General features: G+C 38.9%; 1 protein-coding gene across 2 annotated transcripts in view; it reads left to right on the forward strand.

The window, feature by feature from the left end:
- Positions 1-21,402, forward strand: part of stau2 (staufen double-stranded RNA binding protein 2) — a 103,701-nt gene that overhangs the window by 28,263 nt on the left and 54,036 nt on the right. For both annotated transcript variants that reach the window (XM_087846112.1, XM_035909425.2), the window contains exons 7-11: positions 27-134; positions 10,506-10,718; positions 10,823-10,960; positions 16,096-16,224; positions 19,105-19,162. In XM_087846112.1, the coding sequence (XP_087702238.1) occupies positions 27-134; positions 10,506-10,718; positions 10,823-10,960; positions 16,096-16,224; positions 19,105-19,162 (646 nt within the window). The remainder of the gene's footprint in view (positions 1-26; positions 135-10,505; positions 10,719-10,822; positions 10,961-16,095; positions 16,225-19,104; positions 19,163-21,402) is intronic.

Consider the following 21,402-nt stretch of genomic DNA (forward strand, 5'->3'; position numbering starts at 1 on the left):
TTTCGAATCTTGTATTTGTTTTCCAGAATCCAGAGGAAAAGGGGGAGACAGAGGAAGGCGCTGATGCCAGTAAATCAGAGATCAGCCTGGTCTATGAAATTGCCCTCAAGAGGAACTTGTCTGTTAATTTTGAGGTGAGAACAATGTGAGAAATACCCACAAGGATATGTTCGTGCAATGTTATTATTATTGGTACCGAGGGGAATTGCAAGTTATGATCTTCCTTGAAGTAATTACAGAAGGAATGCAGAAAGAAGATAAACTGTGCAGTGAGATGATGTGTAAATAGTCGTGATGTCCGGGGTTTGTGTAATGTCAAAATGTGGGAAGTGTTTCTAAAATTGTTTTCATCAGTAGCCGTGTGAAAAGATAACATGCTGGAATTTGAAGGAGTCACGGTGGGAATCCTTCATTAATAATGCATTTTTTTATTATTATAAGGACGGACGTTTCCTTTACTTATGCGTCAGTGAGCTCTGTTATCTTAGTGAGACACATTACATATGAGAGTGTGTTTCAGTACGGTTATGGAATTGATTAAGCATGTGGGAATGGATTCAGTGGTGTAGTGTTGTGACTGGTGACTCAGCTTAGCTGGTGCTAATCGAGTACAAACCCCTAAAAGACACTTTACTTTATTAAATCACATTTCAATTTAGACTCCCATCCCTGCCCAGAAGGCAAAACGGTTACACAGCACAAGACTGCAGAGCTTTGTTCCATTATTTGAGGCTTTATTTGTACAAACTTACTGTTAAATTTAACTGTGATGACAAAATCACACCATTCAAAAATCTGCCTCTTAACTCGTTTGTTTTGTTTACGCTTAACTAACTTTCGGTTCCTGAGTCAAGCTCATTGTACTGACTTTACATTGTTAAGTCAGTACAGATCATTAATAGACTCATTTAATAAGGCTTTAAAACCAGGCTTATTTATGAATGAACTTTACTTACTAGCATCATCTGCTAAACCAAGCTTCAATATGTTATCAGAATTCTGCTTTTTGCCATTAAAACGGGGATTACATGTATTTCTCAAAACCTGAGCAAAGGCACTTGGTAATTCTGTGCATTTGGCTCACTTTTGGTTTTACAGTTAAGGATGTGTAATCATTGTATTCAGGGATTTTCATTTTTGGGAAGTACATTGTCTGTCATGTCTAATGCCACCTCAGGATGGGCTTTCTTGGCATACAATAGTTTCTGTTTCTTAATCACGGCTGCTTCTGGGAAAAGCTTTTTGCATTAGCTGGTAAAACCCGACATCCAAAACTTAAAACATTGTGTTTCCCTGACATGGTCCACTGGATAAGACCAGGATTAAGTTCCTCACTAGCTTTGCCTGACAAGGTTCCTTTGGATTCTACAGGGAATCCTACCACATCTTTTCTGACCATTAGAGTCACAACACAACTTTTTTTTTAATCCATGAAATCTAGTGTGTCCTTGTATGACCGCTGGTTCAGTGCTCCTTGGCTTTCACCATATCTCAGCTGACTCGTCCAATATTCTCTCCCTCATCGCTCCCCACTTCTTCTTCTGCACTCAGCAAGGTGCCAAAAACAAGAGAGGCTCAGTTTACAATGTGTGCCCCCTCCCTTCCTCCACAGAGTTCCTCCCTTCCACCTCTCTTACATCAGTCCCAAAAATTACAGAGGGCAGTTCCTCACAGACACTAGGGGGATGTGAAGATGGGCTGAGAGGAAATGAACTGTAAGGAGAGGAAGGGAGGTAAAATCTTCTCACTGTGTTTACTTTGCTTGTTAATAAGAGTTTACACAACAGTGGAAAAATTATCTGCAAAGCTATCCAATCCTCCCTTTTTCCTTCCACCTTTCAACTTCTTTGTTAACAAAATGTATTTACTCACTAGGGTATGGAATGGCTACCCTGTGAGTCCTACCTTGCGTTGAACCAGAGGAATTACACTTACCTTCCTGGAACTGCTATTAATAATTTCATCCAGCTAAATCTGGATTGACATGATTCATTATCTGTTATGTCTTTGTCACTGGCAGCAGTCATTTCGCTTTCATTTTCAGTCCCTCCAAACTGGAGGCTGAGAACAGCAGTTTTTAAAAGAAGAACATAGCCACATTCCTCCGAGCGGTCTCTCCTCTGCTCACTGTCAGTCTGGAGACAGACTGTTCATTACTGCTGTCTGATGAGCAGTAAATCAGTAAATATTCTCCATGTGCTTTCTCTCACAACACTTATTCTCTTTCACCATCTCCCTACATTTCTGTCAACAGTTCATTTTCTTTGACTATTTCACAAGTTACGAGTTGTGTGCGCTTTTTGACAGCAGCATTTAGCTTGGTTTGTTTGGTCTACCCTCTACTGTAAAAGGATATAATTATTTAAATCAGAGGGATCAGGTTCATTTTTTTTTCTGCGCTACATCAAGCAAATGTTGAAGTGTCAGATGGCAACAAACAATAATCAACAAATTATTTATTTTTAAATAAATAAATAAATAATAAATAATTGGCAAAGCATGTGATTACATATAACAAGGCATTTGAATCAAGCGGCAACCTCTAGGGATTAAACATTAATGCAGAAATACAAAACTTTTCAGTCCCTCCAGTGGCCTCCTGATAGCTACACCCCACCCCTCCCATCACAGACTCCCATTTGACTTTGGTAATTCAATGTTGAACGTCTTTGTTTTATTTTCATGGCTGAAAATAAAACAAAGACAAATGGCCACACACATTTAAAAAAGAAGAAAGAAATACTTTAAAAAAGGGAAATCAAAGAAATAAGTAAATGAAGGGAAAAAAGAAACATCCGTCCATCCATTTTCTTAACTGCTTATCCAGTTGCTGGAGCTGCCATTTGGCGATGAATGGAAAGAGGACTGAAAAGAAAGTCCTGATACAGTTAATTGAGTTGAATCACTTTACAATAGAGTTACCTTTTATTTGTGTCACTTACATGTGAGAATTAAATTACCCTGAAGCACTTAAACCCAATTTTTCTTATAAAAAGACAATCATATTCTCACTAGTTTACATTTTTCAGTAACACACTGATGAAGTCTCACTAAGTAAAAGGATAAACTACTAATGAAATTGTGAATGTAACCCAATTATTTAAGAATTACACAGTAAGATATCACACTCATACTTTGTTTGAGAAACAAAAATAGAGAGCACTTTTTGATGCATCTCCCCTCATTAAGAAGTAATTTGTTAAACTGCCGCTAAATTAAACTATTGTTCCACTGACAAGTTGACTTGAACTGGCAATTTTCTTCAGAGTAGTCACTGGTGGCAAGACTGTTAGCGTTTGATCTGTTAAGATTGACGGCAGTCTTTCTGGACGTGGAACTCCATAAACCAACATACTAGATAATAATTAAAGATAAAACTAAAGAAAAATTACAAGCACAGAGATTGAAATCTATCCTCTCCCTCTCCTTGCATAACATACATTTCTCTTTCCCTCATAGCTTTCATTTCTCTTGAGCAGATTCACTTTAATCCCCACTCTTAGATGCAGTATGTTCTCGCTCTGCCAGTATGCCGTGGTTGGAGATCAAGTGTGAATTACTGAATTACTTGTTTTTATGGATTTCATTTTGCACACTTAGTCCATTAAATTCCAACTAAGTTGACAAAGTTTAGCTTTATGTCTTTCCTCTTTACTGAATCTTCTTTGATGCACACCCTCGTCTAACACACATAGATGCATCCCACATAAAACAGTAATGGTCATCTCTCATGTGAATGCCTTTCATAGAAACCATGTTTTCACATCAGCTCATCCCTGCCCTTACTGGGGCATGAAATTACCCGTGAGTCACTGTTAGCGAGTGTCTGCTTTCCCATCCCTCTGCAGCGATGAGGGTCGTTGCCACCCTGAGAGCCAGTTGGCTCATTTAATCCCCCCGTCAGGCAATATCAAACAGATGTCAGCATCAAAGAGGAACCAATCTATAAATCACGGCTTGTGTGTTGGATCGGAGGCTCCTTTTCCAAGGAGGACACAGGAGAAGAGGGTCCGAGCCAAGAACCACCCATCTTACAAGAATCAGCTTCCCTCAGGGCTTGTCCATCCACCACTCATCACAAAAGAGCCTTTCTTCCCTTTACCAGTCCCTACTATTGTCCTACCCTGCTCCCATAGCCTCCTCTTCTAGAGTACCTGAGTTCTCGCATGCTCAAATCCTCAGACTGCTCAGGGTATTAATGTCTCCACGCGAAGCTGGCGACGTGATTGAATAAGAACAAATAAAGAGACAAGAATAGATGGGATTTTTTAAAAAAAATTCAACATTGAATTACCAAAGGTTTCCTGTATACAATCTGATCCTTGTCATTAGGTGGCAGACGGGTGTGTTTGTCTATTTGTTTGCATGTATGTGTGTCTGACTGTGCGTGTAAATGAATGGAAGTGCTGAAATCCCATCGGTGTGGCGCAGATCCCGTGTCGTCTGCCAGGAGACTGACTGCAGCTTGTCTGCCGCCATCATGTGCCAAGAGTAGGTGACATTGAATGCGTAGATATATACGCATTGTCTCATACTTTTTGTTGACTTGCCATATGTCCATGTAGGCCACATTTGATCTTGTTCTTCCCATTGGTGACTTTATGTTTTCAATTTAAACAGCACAGATGAATTATAAGCAATTGGAACACTTCTGGAGGGCTTATGCTCCAGTATTTGTGTGAGTCTGTCACTCTGAAAAGCCTGCTATGGTAAAAAACAAAACAAAACACAAAAACACCTTCCTGAATGACAAAGAGGATGAATGTAGTTACAGAACATTGACTTTTCTCTGTTAATTAATGTAACTGCTGTACACATTCAAAAGAAGAAATAGTAGATTTTGAGGGAATTCTCGCTTTGGCTTTCTCACCAAGAGTTAGATGTAAAGATCAATGCCCCTGCAAGATGTGTAAATGCTAAATGGACTAGTTCTCTCTACTTTTTCTACTGCTCTACCTCCTGAGCTACAGTCATCCCTAAAGAAGAGTGAAACATTTAACTTGGCTCTGTCCAATAGTGACAAATTCTGTCTGGCAAAAACAGCTCATTGATTAATTGATGTCATACCTAATTTAATCAGTATGAAAACCAAAATATTGTCTCTTTCTTTTAAGTTTTCTGTTTATGGAGATTATGTGCCAGAACATTTCTTGACTGAGTCTCTGCTTATTCACTAAATGTTAAAAACTTGATGTTCTGTGTGATTAACAAGGAGACACAGAAGGTTTGAGTGACAATAGAACTGAGAAGAGCTGAAGAGGTTTCCTGTCTTGCACATCTGATTATTTGTTACAACAGCATCAAAGACTTGTCTTTTACATATAGGTCCTTAGGTATTTGTAAAAATATAGAACCTTTGTCATTTTATTCATGTATTCCATCATAGTTGATATTAAATAAAATAATACGTGATTGAAATGCTGACTTTCAGCTTTAATTTAAGGGCTAAGCAAAAGTTCTTCATTACTATTTATGAAATATGGCAATTTTTGTGCATTTTCCTCTATTTTCAGATGCTAAAGGTAAATTGACAGTCACTTTTGAGCCCTGTTCCTTTGTTTAATAATGTCATACTAACCAGATAAAAAGTCATTGTTGAACTTGCATTTGGTAACTGTTAAAGATAAACCTTCAATAGTAAAACTCTACGAGTGACAAGTCCCCAATCTGGTACTTCTGAAAAACAAGGAAAGCACTGACCATCTTGGCAACACCCAAAGATCTGAAAGACTGCAGAAGATAACTTAAGGAGATGATTGCAGAATATTTTCAGTGTTTATAAAAACCTCTTGATAGCATCTAGCCAAGTTAAGAACACTGTTGAGGAGGCAGGCTTATCATTGTCAAAGTGGATGAGTAAATAAATGGATAATGGCCCAAGAGTTTCTCTGGGCAAAGAAATAGGATATTCTTGAATTGGCCGAGTCAGCCACCGGATGTCAACCCAAGATTTATATTTAATTTCAAATCCAAATCCAGTTTATTTATATAGCACGTTTAAAAACAAAAAGTTTGCCCAAAGTGCTGTACAGAAACACAGGGTAAAACACAAGATACAACCACTGACACACACATAAAATATAATAAAACACATAAAAACCATATCAACTCAAGCCAGTCTGAACGCTATCAAAAAAAGGTGTGTTTTCAAAAGGATTTTCAAAAAAGGAAACGAAAATGCCTAATATTTAATATCTAATATTTAAAGGCACCGTATTCCAAAGTTTTGGGGCCATAACTGAAAAAGCTCCTTGTCCTCTATGTTTAAGCCTTGATTTTGGGACAACCAACAGCAGCTGGTCAGCTGATCTGAGGGTCCGTGAAGGAATATAAGGCTGAAGTAACTTGGAAAGATATGGGAGAACAAGACCATTAAGGCATTTATAAACCAGTGTTTATATGGAGTTGCTTGCAATTAAAGTTATTTTTAAAAACTGTCAATATTCCTCCTCCTCTTCCTGTTATCCTTGGAGCATTTAAAAATGAGCAGCCGAAGGGCAATATTTCAGAAATGAAGCTAGACTCACCAATTTTCATCCATGTCTCAGTCACAAAAAGGAGATCCAATCCATTTGAAGAAAAGAAATTGTTTATGACAAACGTTTTACTTGCTAGGGACCGGGCATTTATTAAAGCCATCCTCGTTGGAGCTGGAGTCTGGGCAGAAGTTGTCTGTGAAGCCCAAGTTAATGGGCGCAAATTCACAAAGTTTATTCCACGACGCCCAAGACGTGAAAAACACTGGCGAGCAGGCTCACGTCCATTCGAGCCTACGACAGGAACCAGAGAAAGAGCAACATGATCCAGGAGATGCCTTGGGATGCGATGGAACAGACTATAATCCACTGGAGCAGTCACTAGAGAAAAAGTAAGGCAAGCTTTAAGCTTCACTAGTCGACCGGCACGTTTACCGCGGCGTCTGCGACGGTGCGTTGGAGCAGGAGGAAGCGCTCCGCGTAGCAGGTAAGCAGGAACATCAGCCAAGGATGGGGGATACCTTGTTGTTTGTCCTTGCTGATTTGTCAGAAAATATTGAAGATCCAAAAGTTTTTAGCGTTCATATACCAGTTGCAAGTTGATTTGGGTGGCTCAAATTGTAAAAAACAAAACAAACAAAAACAAAATTGACAGAGACAGACGGCAAGCCACACACACCGGCGCCATCTTTTTTTCAAGGGCTTTAATACTTTAATACCTGATTTATATTTAATACTTTTTAGTTACTAAATGCAAAACTGAAGACAAAGATACCCACAAACAAGACACAAGTGAAAATGGCTACAATAAAGGCCTAGCAGAGCGTTGTAAAAGAGGAAACAGCATTAGGTGATGTCAAAGGGCTCCAGACTTCAGACGTTAAGTCATAGATTTTACGGTAATGCTTTTTGAACTTCTCTCTTTCTAAGGTAAAGTGACTGTAGAGCATGCAGTATATCTTTTATTACTTTAAAAATATGAATTCACAAGTTTATTTATTTATTTGGGATTTTCTGTAATCCACACAGGGTCAGAAGTAGACATACATAGTCAGATATGTAAACCCCCCCACCCCGCGCCCCCAGTAAGTTTTTGTTAAATGTCACTTAGCAAGTAACCATCAACAAGCTTCTGGCATAATTCTTTCTGGACATTTGACGACTCTTCTTGGCAGAATTGGCAGAGTTCATTTAAATTGGTTTAGTTTCCTGGCACGTGCCCTGCTTTGAAGCATAGTCCACAAACTTTCTAAAGGTTTGAGGTCAAGGCTGGAACACCATTAGAGAAGCTCAATTTTAGCCATCTTTATCCATTCCAAAACCAGTTTTGATGTAGGTTTGGGGTCATTGTCTGGTTGCAGGAACAGCTATCTAGTTCATTTGATTTGAGGTGAAGTTGAAGAATTTGAGGTTTTCCTATTTCTTGATTATTCCATCCACTTTTTTGCAATATACCAATACAAGTGGCAACAAAACAGCCCTGGAGCATGATGGTTCCACTACCATTCTTGCCAGCTGGTACATTGTTCTTAAATTTTGAAAGCCTCACCTTTACTCCTCCAAACATTGTGGTCAAATCTATTGCCATCATAGCTCAGTCTTTGTCTCGTCTGACTATAAAACCTTTCTTCCAGACCTTTGCAAAGTGGTGACACATCTGAATAACTTGTATTTATGTATTTTTTTTTTTAATTATGATGCTCTTGGAATCTGCAATTGTTTAGAAAATGGCTCCCAACTTGTATAAATCTCCAGTTCTCAGAACTACTGAGTTGCCTGGACTTTCCCATTGTTCTAAGTATTGGTCAATCTAATGAGTGCTGTACAACAACTCCTTTTTATGCGGAAAGAAGAAAAGCTACCAGTTGTAGTCATTTATGATCACAAACAGTAAGTTAGTAGAGCTTAGCCCTCAAGTGAAAGGCACTGCAGAACCTTCAGCACCACTTATTAAAAGATTTAATAAGTGGATTTGTATTGTTACTCAGTTGTATATTGCATTTGTATTCTGTTTTTATCCTATTGTATATATTATTTTATTTTATTCTACTCTATTCTGTACAGTTTTGCACAGTATCTTATTCTTATTGTATTCCTGTGTTCTCTAATTTTTGCTATATAACTTTGCACTGTCCACTTTCTGCTGTGACAAAACAAATTTCCCACGTGTGGGACTAATAAAGGTTATCTTATCTTATCTTATTTAAGTGAGTGTATGCATATGTTTATGTGGATTAGAGAAATAACTTTAGCAACCAATTCTTCCTTTTTAATGTCATTAAAGATGTGTGCTGTACAATCATTCCATCCTAGAAAAAGAGCAGTTTAGATAAGGCCAGAATTACTGTGACATTCACATCCAGGATCAGTATATGTGAAGTTCTGTATAAAAATGGCTGTAATTCCTTTATGCAGTATTTTTGTCCCCTGAAGTAAGGCTGAAAGTCAGTCACATGTTGATTGTTTGATTCAAAATCTATTGCAAAAATGTTAATATCTAGATATTTATGGCCCTAAATACACATTTCACTGTTAATCCATTTCTATTTCCTCAAAGTGACATAATCTTAGCTGAGTGTGGCCGGTGATGTGCGACGTCATCGTCAGCACTATGCCTTAAAAAACAAAATCTGACTCGGGATGCTTCCAGTCCCACTGAATGTTGTAACATACAATGAGCTGCCATGTTACATTTCCCTTTTCTGGTGATGAGCAAGACCAGAGTTAGATCCCTTGGGTGGGAGTAAGTTTGCCTGATGTCTTGGACAGCTAGTGCTTCAAGTCTTCACTACAGCGCACGTGCTAACCTACTGTATACTTGAATTCCTTGTGCAGGACTGCCCACAGGCTGACAGGTTAACGGTGATGGGAAACATGTATCCTCTGTTAAGAAAATGTTGGAGTCAGTTGAGTAGGAAGAGAAAAGAAGTGATCATGTATGTGATAAAAGGTGTTAATTGCATTAACATTATGCGTGTCTGCTCTGAGTTTTCTGTTTTACTTGTGGCCATAGTTGTATGTGTGGTATCTGTCTAAACATTCACTAACTGATTTCTATTTGTTTAGTTTTCATGCACAGGACTTGCCTTGTCACTTCAGTTTAATTGAACTAAAATGTTTGTTTTTTTGGGTGTCGTGTAGATTGAAGAGGGGGTATGGACACATTATCCTTTGTTTCCCCAAAGGTCTGGTATTAGTCTGTGTTGATGTGTGAAATATTTGAGGAATGCTCTAGGTTCCGCTTATCAGTTTAATCTGTTTTATCGGTCACTGAGTTCAAATCAACTGTTGCTAGATTGCATCTGATTACTACAATTTGTGCTGTCTACACCACAAATTAAGCTCAAATGAAGAAAATCAGGAGAGAGCGTGGGAGGGGGCTGAAAAAATCCAAAGCAGCACACAGCTGCTGCAGCAAAAAAACCCCAAAAAAAGCAGGGAAAGCAAGGGAGAAAGCCATCGAGCTAGGAACCGATCCACGTTCACCGAACATGTAGAGCTGGACTCAGTAAGTGTGTGAAACTTAATTCTTCCTCCAGCATGTTTTCCTATATAAGAACCCCACCTGCTACACACACATCCACACACTCGCACACTGTGGTTGGACTTGAAGTAGATGTGATTGCAGAAGCATGACCTAACGCCAGCCGGTGTTTGTTTTAGGTCTCCCAGGTGACCAGAGGCTAGAGGAAGGAAACTGAGCCTTCATCACTAGAGACTGTCATCTAGGAACATGTTACTTTTCATATGTGTGTTTGTGCGTCAGTGTTGTTCAGTTTGGAGTGTTTTGTATATGGATAACACACCCACATGTGGGTGGGTAGCAGTGTGTGACCATTGAGAGCAGATGTTTTGGACCACCTGGTGTAGTTGCTCACAGAGAGCTTTGCACACACTCCTTTATACATATTACGCACAGGAGAAAAAACCCACACATATATAAATTCCGATTTCGTATTATCATTTTTACTTAATTTCTCTTTTATGAAAAAAACCCTCCAATCTGTATTTCTCCAAAAACCTTTCCAGGTGTTGAAGGAGAGTGGGCCCCCACACATGAAAAGCTTCCTGACCCGTGTCACCGTGGGGGAGTTCTCTGCCGAGGGTGAGGGCAACAGCAAGAAGCTGTCCAAGAAACGTGCCGCTCTGTCCATCCTGCAGGACCTGAAGAAGCTTCCCTCCATACCCACTGTGGAAAAACCCAAGACACACTACAAGAAACGAACCAAGACCATCCTCAAGGTACATTAATAAAGTGAACCAACACACCTGCTTTTAGGGAAGCACGGCAGAATAAATGATTATGGTTATTACAAGAGATCATCACTGGCTTTTTTTCCTTGTAGACAGGACCAGATTATGGACAGGGCATGAACCCGATCAGCCGTCTAGCCCAGATCCAGCAGGCCAAAAAGGAGAAGGAGCCCGAGTACCTGCTGCTCTCAGAGAGAGGGATGCCCCGACGTCGGGAGTTCATCATGCAGGTACATTCCTGGTCACAGAATATGCTACTACAAGAAAAGACATTCCCAGACTAGGATTTTGAAAGTTTTTAGCAAACTATATGATGTCCTGAAAATACCAGACCACTTTCTCATATTAAAGTAGGAATTAACAGCAGACCATACACAAAGAACACATTGTACTCATCAAACCCACCTTGTCTCAGTCAACTTTCCAATTTGCGCTTCTGAATGTTAGATGTTTAGCAAATTAGGCTTTTATTTTTAATGATGTCACTGTTACTAAAAAACTGGATTTTATCCTTCTAACAAAACCCTGGCTTTATAAGAGTGATTGAACAGCTGATTGAAATATCGACGACTAATTGTAGTTTTGAATACTGCGTGCGTGCGAGCAGGAGGTGGTGTGATCGTTGTATAGAATCATTTTTAGCTGCAAATTTTTGCCATTTGACAGTTAACTGAGTTTGAATATAATCAGTTTATTGGTGCGTTTTTGGATGATATTACTGACCCACATATACAAATGTTTTAGACTTTGTTATCTCTGATTATTATTGCATATTTTCAGAAGTATTTCATTCACTTGCCAAAACAAAAAGGAAAGTAAAAAGTACACATTACCAGTACTGTTGTCATGTGATGCTTCAAAGCAGGGCACGTGCCAGGAAACTAAACCAATTATCGATTGAGCACCTTGGAGAAATAGTGAAAATGTAAAGATGGCTGAAAGAACCTGCTGTAGATCTGAGAGAAATCATAGAAAAATCAACTATAAATTGACTTTAAAATCTTTAAGAACTAAAAGAAATACACAAAATGGAAATATTTGTTGTTGCTCCAAAAAGAGACGGAGACAGAAAATATATTCATACTTATAATCTGTTTCTCTCAAACACAGTGAGCAAGTCAGGAACTGTGGCATAATTTTGGGCAGTGATCTCAATTTGACAATTATTTTATTAAAGGCACCAGGACTGCTCTTATCTCAAACTAAGAAATTGCCCCCTGCGTTCATATCAAACAGGATAGAGTAGTCTAACTACTTTAAAACTTTATTTACGGGATTATCTAAATCATCAGTAGGACATCTTCAGCTTGTCCACATTGTAGCAGCCTTACACGTATGTAAGTAACGTCATTGGTTGGCAGTTCAATACCAGATTACCTTTAAAACCCTTCTGTTAGTTCATAAATCTCTCAGTGGTTTGGCCCTCCAGTGCATCTCTGACTTGCTCAGTGTCTATAACCCAGTTACAGCTCTCTGGTCATCAGGTACCAATCTTTCAACTATTCTCTGTTAGATCTGAGGGTGCTGAGGGTGCTTTCAGTTACTTCTTTGGAAGAAGCTGCCCGCTGACCCGAGGTCAATTCCATTTGTGTCCGCATTCAAAAACAAATTAAAACCTTTTTATTCTCACAGATGTACACTTAATAACTGTGTGTGCCTCAAGGTATCATAGTCCTACATAGCTAGGTCTTTATTGTTGTGTTATTTTAGCATTTTTTAAGCACATTGAGTTTACTTGTAATGAAATGTGCTGTGTAAATAAATAAATTGCCGTTGCCAATGTGGCCTGCTAAGTAGTCCTAAGGAAGTAAAAAGAAAAGGGTTATATATTCTGTAAAAGACAAGGAGCTTAGCTCATATCTGCTGAATCTCAGGCACGTACACGGAGGATGGCTATATGTGGATAATGAACGTGGGTGCGAGGTTTCTTAGGTTTCCACAGTGATTATGATCCCTAACTGTGTTAGCATGACAAGCTCCCCTTTGTTCAAACAAGGTCGTTTTTGAACAGTCTGCTAATGTGCAGAAAAATATCTATTCCCCTCCTGCACCACTGACCAGCTTTGTTCTTTTAAGTGTGGAACCTACTTCCAGTTTTGCCTTTGCAGTATTTATTATTTACTATGTCAAAGAATGGGAAAAAAGGTTGTTGGTTAATGTTTAGTCACCAGAAAATGTGTAAATAATTTAATGCATTTGGTGCAAACATGGTTATTTTGTCAGGAACGTGGTAGAATAACTGAACATTAAAGTCTGTTTTGATTTACTGCATTTCAACGTTGGATTGAAATGATTTGGGCCTCCTCATGTTTCCTTTCACCGTTTTCTCTTCTCCTCTTTGTCTCTCATGCTCAGCATTCCTTTGTGAAACATTCTGTTCAGCATTTATTATGTTTATAGATTCAGTTAAAGCTTAGAATAGATGAACATCCATCTTTACAGCCCTGTTTCCATCACTGGAGCAGCCAACTTTTTTTTATGCTATTACATTTCAAGTTGTCGGTGGCACGAAGTCTGTTTTCTGTACCACAGGATGATACTGGAATTAAGGAGCTAGTATTCATAAGATTTTCATGTTCCTCTGTCTGCAACCTTTAGTTACGGGTGGTTTGGTGTTTATTATTAGTCCAGTAAACAGAGTAGGATCTTTGTATGAGGAAATCTCATCAGATACCACAGTTATCTCTTTCAGAGTTGTTTAGCCTATTTGAGGTCATGCATGAAAAACCACAGGAGAAAAAAATAATTTGTGTCTGCAAGTTGAAATTAAGTTGAAATTAGCTTCAGTTAATAAACTGTGCACTTTAAACTTGGAATTCCCCCTCTTTAATTTACCTGCCCTACTTTTACAAGTTAAAGCTAAACTACTGTTTCTGCCAAATGTGTTTCTTTAATTACCCACGTGTTAAAATGAATTTGCAATTAAGATTAAAGGACAATCTTGAGAAATGCTTTGTTGATTTTAAAAGAACTTGTCAGGTAAATACCGATGACATTTATGTAAATCAGATCATTACATGATTTTGAAAATGTTTTATTAAGCTCAAACAAATCAGTCAAGCTCATTGTGTAAAGTAGGGAATCCATACAGTGCTATAGTTCAATAACTATTCAATTATGAACTCAATAAATATTCACAACACAGTGATTCTGCAGTATACAGTCTTTAGCAGTACGCTGCAATAGTTTTATAACAGAGGAAGAGAAAATTGAATCTTTGTGTATTATTGCTCCTCACTTTTAATTAATCGATTCAATGAATTAGCTCTTTGATTTGCTTTCCCCTGCTTTCCCCTGGGAAAGTTGTCTGGTACTTTCCCTCTGAGTTTCTTCCTAACTTCATCTCTTGAGAAATTGTACCAGCCAGTTTACAGTTGGTTTAGTGTTTTAATAAGAATATTGATATTTGGCATCAGTGTGTATTGAAAGTATTTCACATGAGGAAGTGATTAGTTATGTTGCTGCTTTGATATAATGTCCCACCCTTCATGTGAAAAAAAAAAAACGTCTTTAGATGTTGGACCGCTGTGAACCATACAGAGGTCTGACTTAGTTTGCTGCTCGTAATTCACTTATGTTTCAGCAGAGATGACAAAAAGCTGTGTTTTTAAATTTTCTGTCACAGCCACACCTTCACATAATTTATATCTACAAAACATTTCTAATTTTTTTCAGGTACAACAATATTAATGAATCACTGATTAGCTTGTGAAACATTCATATGTATCATAAACAGCCTTTTAAACTTAAAAGTCTTTTAGTGCTTTATTTTTTTTATGTATGAATTCGGATTTCCAAACTGTTTTTTTTTTTCTTTAAAAAAAAAATTGAGCCACAATGAGTTTCTTGGGTAGAGATATTTTAGCCCTTTTAACCTCATATTTTAACCTCAATTATTTCAGCCTGAGCTATTGTCTTCAGTTGGACTTTCACCCACATGCAGGATTCTCTCATACATCTCTTTCTCTACGTCACCTGGCATCAAACATCTTTCTTTATATAAAGAAATTAGCTAATGGCAGTAAATTTGATAGTAATTTTGTGTACGTGATTGTTTTTTGCACAGGGTAAGAATGTTTCCATGAAAATACTCATGAATGAGCGTCATTGATCCAGAGAGCTTGTGGTTTGTTCTTTGCAAACCTAAGCCATGCGGTCATGTTCTTTTAGAGAGAAGAGGCTTTCTCCTCGCAGCCCTTCCAAACAAACCACACTTGTTCAGTCTTTTTCTAATCGTGCTGTCATGAACTTTAAAATTCAACATGCTAACTGAGGCCTTTTTTTGTTTGATTGTTTATTCGTTTGTTTGGTTTTTTGCAAATTCTTTGACCATATTTTGGGGTGAATTTTCTGGGACATATACTCCTGGAAAGATTGTGGCATTGTACTAACCCACGCCGCTTCACACCGTAAAATTGCTAAACGTGTGCATTTAGAGGTGTTATTTATGCTCGCCATTTTAACAGCAGTCTGTCTTTTTCTCTTCCTATTCATCTTTCCCTGGCTGCCTCTCCCAGTCAAACTCTCCCACTTAGTCTCTCGTTCCATAATCCTTTTCTTTCATGTGAAGAACAGAGCTTCTCTTAGCATCAGGCGGTAATTCAGCCTCAAACCTATTCTCCATGCCTCTTTGATGCACACATTAGTCCCCGTGAGTGTGTGTGTTCTTTTGTGCAGTCCACTCCATCTTCTAAAATTTCCACATTGTTTCCTTTGGTAGGCAGCAGGGCTCAAATGAGTCTCTGTTTTCGTATCGTTTGTCTGAAGCCATCACTTCAGAAAGGGCTCCACCTTTTTGTCAAACGCTTTCTGAGGAGCTGATCATCGTTTAAATTTTGATAAAAGAGTGATTGTGTTTGTTTAGTGATTGGGGAATTTATTGAGGCCTTCCTTCCTTCTCCTTCTGTTGTGACCTTCGTGATGTATTCAGATGCGTACTTAGCGAGCATGTCAAACCACTTTGACTGAGTGCGCTGAGGCCTAGCAGTTCACAGGCTTTGGCTCCCAGAATGTTATTTGTACAGTGTAATTGTCTGTTTGGATAACATAACGACGTCTGATATTCTCTTGGAAATTTCTGCTTACATTCTGTATAGACAGATTTAATGTTTTGGGATTACTGAAAAACAAACACTTCACTCAGATTCTTTTTGTGCAATGTGCACTGCACGGCTGCCTCAGCTCAGAAAAAGAGAGAAAAGAAACTTTTTTTTTAAAAACTAAGGAACAGTTAGTCATTATCACAACAGGATGCATCAGCAAAACCAGAATGTTCAGTTGTGAATCAGCAAATATTGCTACTGTCTTTATCTCACTTGTGTGTACTGGTTTCTTTATATGCATGTTTTCCTCCATTCCCATACAGGTGAAGGTGAATAATGAGGTTGCCACGGGAACAGGGCCCAACAAGAAGGTTGCCAAGCGGAATGCAGCTGAGGCTATGCTGCTACAGCTGGGATACAAGGCCTCCACAGTCCCTCAGAACCCGGCTGAGGTAAAAACGCCTTCGCCAGCTTGTATATTTCATATCTGTTTTATATACAAGCCTCCCACTTTGCTGCACAACTGTTTATTTATCTTACTTCCTGACTGGTAGTAGTTGTATATTGTTGAATGTTATTTGAAGTTTTAAAAGATTCTACATAATGGGGGGGATAAATCACACAATTAATTATACAGAAGGTTTTGTTCACAGCCGTTTTAGAAATGTAAACTTTCCCAGCACTGGTTTCTTATACTACATCTATGAATTATCTCATTTGTTTCATAATGATATGAATATATCAGTATGATCCACAGATTACATTTGGTTCCGATTTACATGTTAAAACTGTTGAAGAGGTGAACACTTTATTAGTTATACCTTGATAGCACTAAGCTGGCCCCCCTTTAGCCTTCAGAACTGCAATAATTCTTCGTGGCACAGATTAATTAAAGTGCTGGAAACATTCCTCAGAGATTTTGAACCACATTGACATGACGTCATCACTCAGTTGCTGTAGATGTTGTTAGTTGCACATCCATAATGTGAATCACATCCCAAAGTTGCTCTGTTGGATTGATTGTGAGACCATTTGAGTACACTGAACTCATTGTGATGTTCAAGAAATACATTTGTGATTTTTTGAGCCTTATGACGTGGTGTAATATCCTGCTGGAAGTAGCCATCAGAAGATGGATATTGTGTGGTCATAAAGAGGTGGACATGGTCAACAACAGCTCACCTTCCTAGTCAAGTAGGGTGTGGCATTAAAAAGATGCTCAGCTGGTACCAAAGGACCTATGAAAGTATGGAAATGCTCAAAAATATCGCCCACACCATTATACCACCAGCAGCAGCGTGAACCATTGAAACAACCCAGGGTTGATCGGTGTTTTCATGTTGTTTACATAAAATTATGATCCTGCCACTTTTCCAATCTTCTGTTCTGCAATTTTGGTGAGCCCTTGTGAATTGTAGCACCTGTTTCCTGTTCTTATCTGACAAGAGTGGCACCCAGTGTGGTCTTCTGCTGCTGTAGCCCATCTGCACCAAGGTTCGATGTGCATTTAAAGATGCTGATTGCATACCTTTGTTGTATCAAGTAGTTATTTGAGTTACTGTTGCCCTCCTAGAGAACTGGTACTCATTTTCTCTTTTTTGGACCATTCTCAGAGAATGGTCAGAAGTTTCTGGAATACTTAGATACTTAGACCACCCTGTGTGGCACCAACAACCATGCTACGTTCAAAGTCACATAAATGTCCTTTCGGGTACCTAATATAATGGCTAATGAGTGCAACATAAATGTATAGTATGTAGGGTGCTTTAGGTTACTTAATTACAGACACTCGTGAGTTATTCCAATGGGTTTTTATTGCCTCTGTCACTTTTCTGTTTGCCTATCAAGGTCTGGGCTGCAGGGGGCAGCAGTCTAAGCAGAGACACCCAAATAATAACACTTTGCAATTGTTATTAGCATCAGAGCTAGAAGAATGGTGATAACGGTTGGTACCTATAAAGCTGTATGCTGAAGAACTAATTAGGAAACTTCATGCACTGCCCTGACTTTATCTCATCTCTACAACCCCGCACAGTAATTCTGATACTCAATTCCCAGATTTATCTCAAATCCCAGTGCTACTGACCTATTATACAACCCGTTCAGCTTCTCTGAACCATGTGTGTTTTGCAAGCAACCATTGATCACCAACATCTTTATTCACCTCGTTGGTTTTTAAGCTCAAGGGAGCAGAATCAGATAGAGTTACATAACCAGTCTCTCTGTAGAATGTTAATTGTTCCCCAGACAGCTCATTAGTTTGATATATGATGCAGCATATACTGTATGTATACTATTCAGAAAACCAAATCTTAGAACTATAGGAGAGTTAAACATGACATGCTCCGAAGAAAGCGCATCTCAGTTTGCAGCCAGTAATTTCCTTCCTTTTAGTTTGATTTCCTCAGCTCTGACATTAATTACTTTGATCTTCTGTGTAGTTACTGCTACTGAGACTTCAGCAGAGGAGTTTTTGAAAGTTTTAAACGCTCTGCACACTGAATCCCCCACTTACACGAGTCTCCAGGGGAATGTCAAACGTTACAGACATGTAATCAAATCACATCATTGGATGTTTCGTTCTTTAGTCCTATAAACCACTGTGTTTTGTTTTCTAAGGTTTCAGATATGTGAGTCTGCTGTTATGGAAATAAGCAGTGAGTCTCTCTGTTTAGGCTAATTTCTGGCAAGAGGTGAGACCTGTCTGGTTACACTCAAGAAACAATATTTAGACAGAACAAAGTTATTGGCCGATACGTGACTCTGCAATAGCTCGACAACTCCGACAACGTCTGTGTACGAATTAGTTAAACGCCTTACTTTTCTTTTGATCTCAGACAACCCAGAGCTCTGTAGCTTTTGTAAGATAGGTCGTCTTTCTTTCGAGCGCTTTCTCTCACTCCGTCCTTCCATTCCTCCTTTCTCTCTGTGAGCTGTGAGCTCTCTTGCACTAAAATTCCACTGTAACGTGGGTGAATTTGTTTACAGCAATGTCATCTCCTCAGCTGTCACACATTTGAGAAATGATTTGTTTGTGTTTCACATGTGTTTGTGGCTGTGTGTGTTTGTGCAAGCAGACGCACACACCACAGCAGAAGTAACACATTGAATAGGAGCCTCTTTTTTTTGTTACTAAACATTGACAACCCCCCTAATTAAGTAGCTGGCCTAGAGACACTAGGCTCCTTAAGCATCCCCTCCTGTGAGCACTCGTCTCTTTGTTGACCAAACAGTAGGAAGGAACTTGTCTGACATGCGTGAAGAAGCTGTCTGTTCAAGAATCTACATCTCTCTTACCTCCCCCTTCTCTCCTTCTCTCCACATCACTACAGATGGACAACAAAGGCTGGAATGGACAAAAGGCGTCTTTTACTGAAGCGACAAGCAACAGTGAGTATCGGCACGTCTCCCTATGTTTCTTTCCATTTCCTTCTCCTCCTCCTCTCTGGCTCTCCATCATTCCCTCCATCCTGCAGGTGGTTTTAGCCACCGAGATGGCCCGGCGTTTAATCTCTGTGACTGGTCAATGGGCCTCTGACTGTCAGCTTAATTGGCCGTGCGTCCTCGTGGGGAGCCTGCGAATTCAGGCTCATTCACACAGGCTTACAGGGCCGGCACACAGAGGCCCTCCGGGGAGTCCCTCCGCTGCCTTCCTGTGCAGAAAACATAGCCTTTCACTCAGGATTAACACACAAGTGCACAGGAGTATAGGGTATGTGCACATACACATACCCTTAATCCTTAACACATAGAGACACTGCAACTGTCATACATGTTTACAAGGTTTATCACATCAGTGGTTAAAGTAGTTAGCAGATTTCTCTAACTGATGAGACCAAAAACAAAATAGTAAATAAAATGTACACAACGCTAATTACACAAGGCTAGTTTGCTATAAATTTTTTTTTAGACTATTTACTTGAGAAATGTTTTGCAGTTGAGTAGTGATCTAGTAAAGGTATTTCCATGTGTGCTCATGCTGTTGCACTATCTGATCGGACATTAAACATTAAATAGAGCGGGTAACTGCCTGGTTTCCAGTGGATTGGGTAGATGTGACCTGCCTTGAGTATGCTCTACCTAGCCAACACCCCATGATAAAAATTGAGTAATTTTCAGGTAGACTATCACCTGTTGTTTGTTAAAGGAAACTGTTATACTCTAATCTGATTCCCCTGACATTGTCTGGCTTACATTATCCAGAAGGCCACGAATGCATGAGATAGCTGACTACCTGTGACTCTCGTGCTACAGGTTCTGGCTCAGCTTCCTTAGTAAAGTTTGTGTTGTAACTAGTTGCTGAAACAGAATAAGTAATTAATAAATCATTACAACTAGTATTACAGAATGTCAAACTAGTGCTAAAAAGGACCAAAGTAGTGGAAAAAACAGAAGTGGTGATATCCATGCTCTGGAATAAACATTTAAAAAGGCACTCGGTGGTTAAAATGTGCATTGAGCACACAAGATTAGTAGTAGGTCTTTGCTAGATATTAAGCTATTTTTTATTTCAATTTGGATCTCTGTGCAGGTTTTTAGCAGCATGGTTGTGAAAATCACAATACCAGTCAATTAACTGGTCCAGTGTGTAGGTCCAGCATGAACTACAATGAATGAACACACTTGTGGCTTATGGACTAAAGTCTTCCTCTAAATTTCTCACTAGTGGGATAATCAAGTACAAAAAGGAATACATGGCTTTGACTTTGGTTTATAGTGAAAGACCAAAGCTAATGGCATCGCTCACTATAATTAGCAAATGTTAGCATGCTAACAGTCTAAACTATGATGGTAAATATAGTTAACCTCCTAAACATCACCATGTTAGCCTTGCCATTGCTGTTATATCTGGACAATCCCCAAGCCTGTTAATGTACAAACAGATACAAAGGAGAAACAGATCATTATCTCACCTTATGGACATCTTCAAAAGGTCAGCAAATGCAAAATACATTTCCTGTCTGGATTTATGTAAGATCTTACATAGGAATGTGATGGCCTTAAAGGGCATTTTATTTATAGAAGAGGCTTTGTCTCAAAGGACTCTTCACTGAGAACCTTAAGGGTGTAATTTTAAAACAGCTGGCCTCCATCAGTGTCTCTTGTTAAGTTGGTTGTCTTGTCTGTAATCAAAATAAAAAATATTGCTGAAAATCTCACATTAAAGTCAAGAAGCTATTTCAAGATTTCACATTCTATTTTTAATTGTTTTGTTGTCTCCGGAGCCTGGCAGTGATGTTATTTTTCTAGTCGTGCCACATGTGGCATAAGTTGCGTATGGGTTTTTTGTTTTTTTTTAATATTACGTGTGAAAGAAGTTTCCCAAGAATTAATTGTCATGGTGTTGTTTAAGCATGTAAGTATCTGAGCTTGATTATATTTTTGTGATGTCCTAGATTGAGTTTTTAAAAAAGCAGCTGTAAGCAGTTTTAAACTACGAAAGTAAATGGCAGCAGCTTGAGAAAGAGCAGTTTGTAACTCAAATGAACAATCTGTGAGATGTCGAGCAGCAGAGGGGAAAACAGATAGCTTTAATAGAGTCAAATGTGCTGTCGTCACTTTGGTCTAATGGAGGGTTTTGGCAGAGCTCCGGCTCCCTGACATGGGGCATCCAGCTTCACTCTGGAGAG

The sequence above is a fragment of the Neolamprologus brichardi genome, chromosome 9 (genome assembly GCF_056152115.1).
Source record: "Neolamprologus brichardi isolate AB-2024 chromosome 9, ASM5615211v1, whole genome shotgun sequence".
NCBI lineage: Eukaryota > Metazoa > Chordata > Actinopteri > Cichliformes > Cichlidae > Neolamprologus > Neolamprologus brichardi.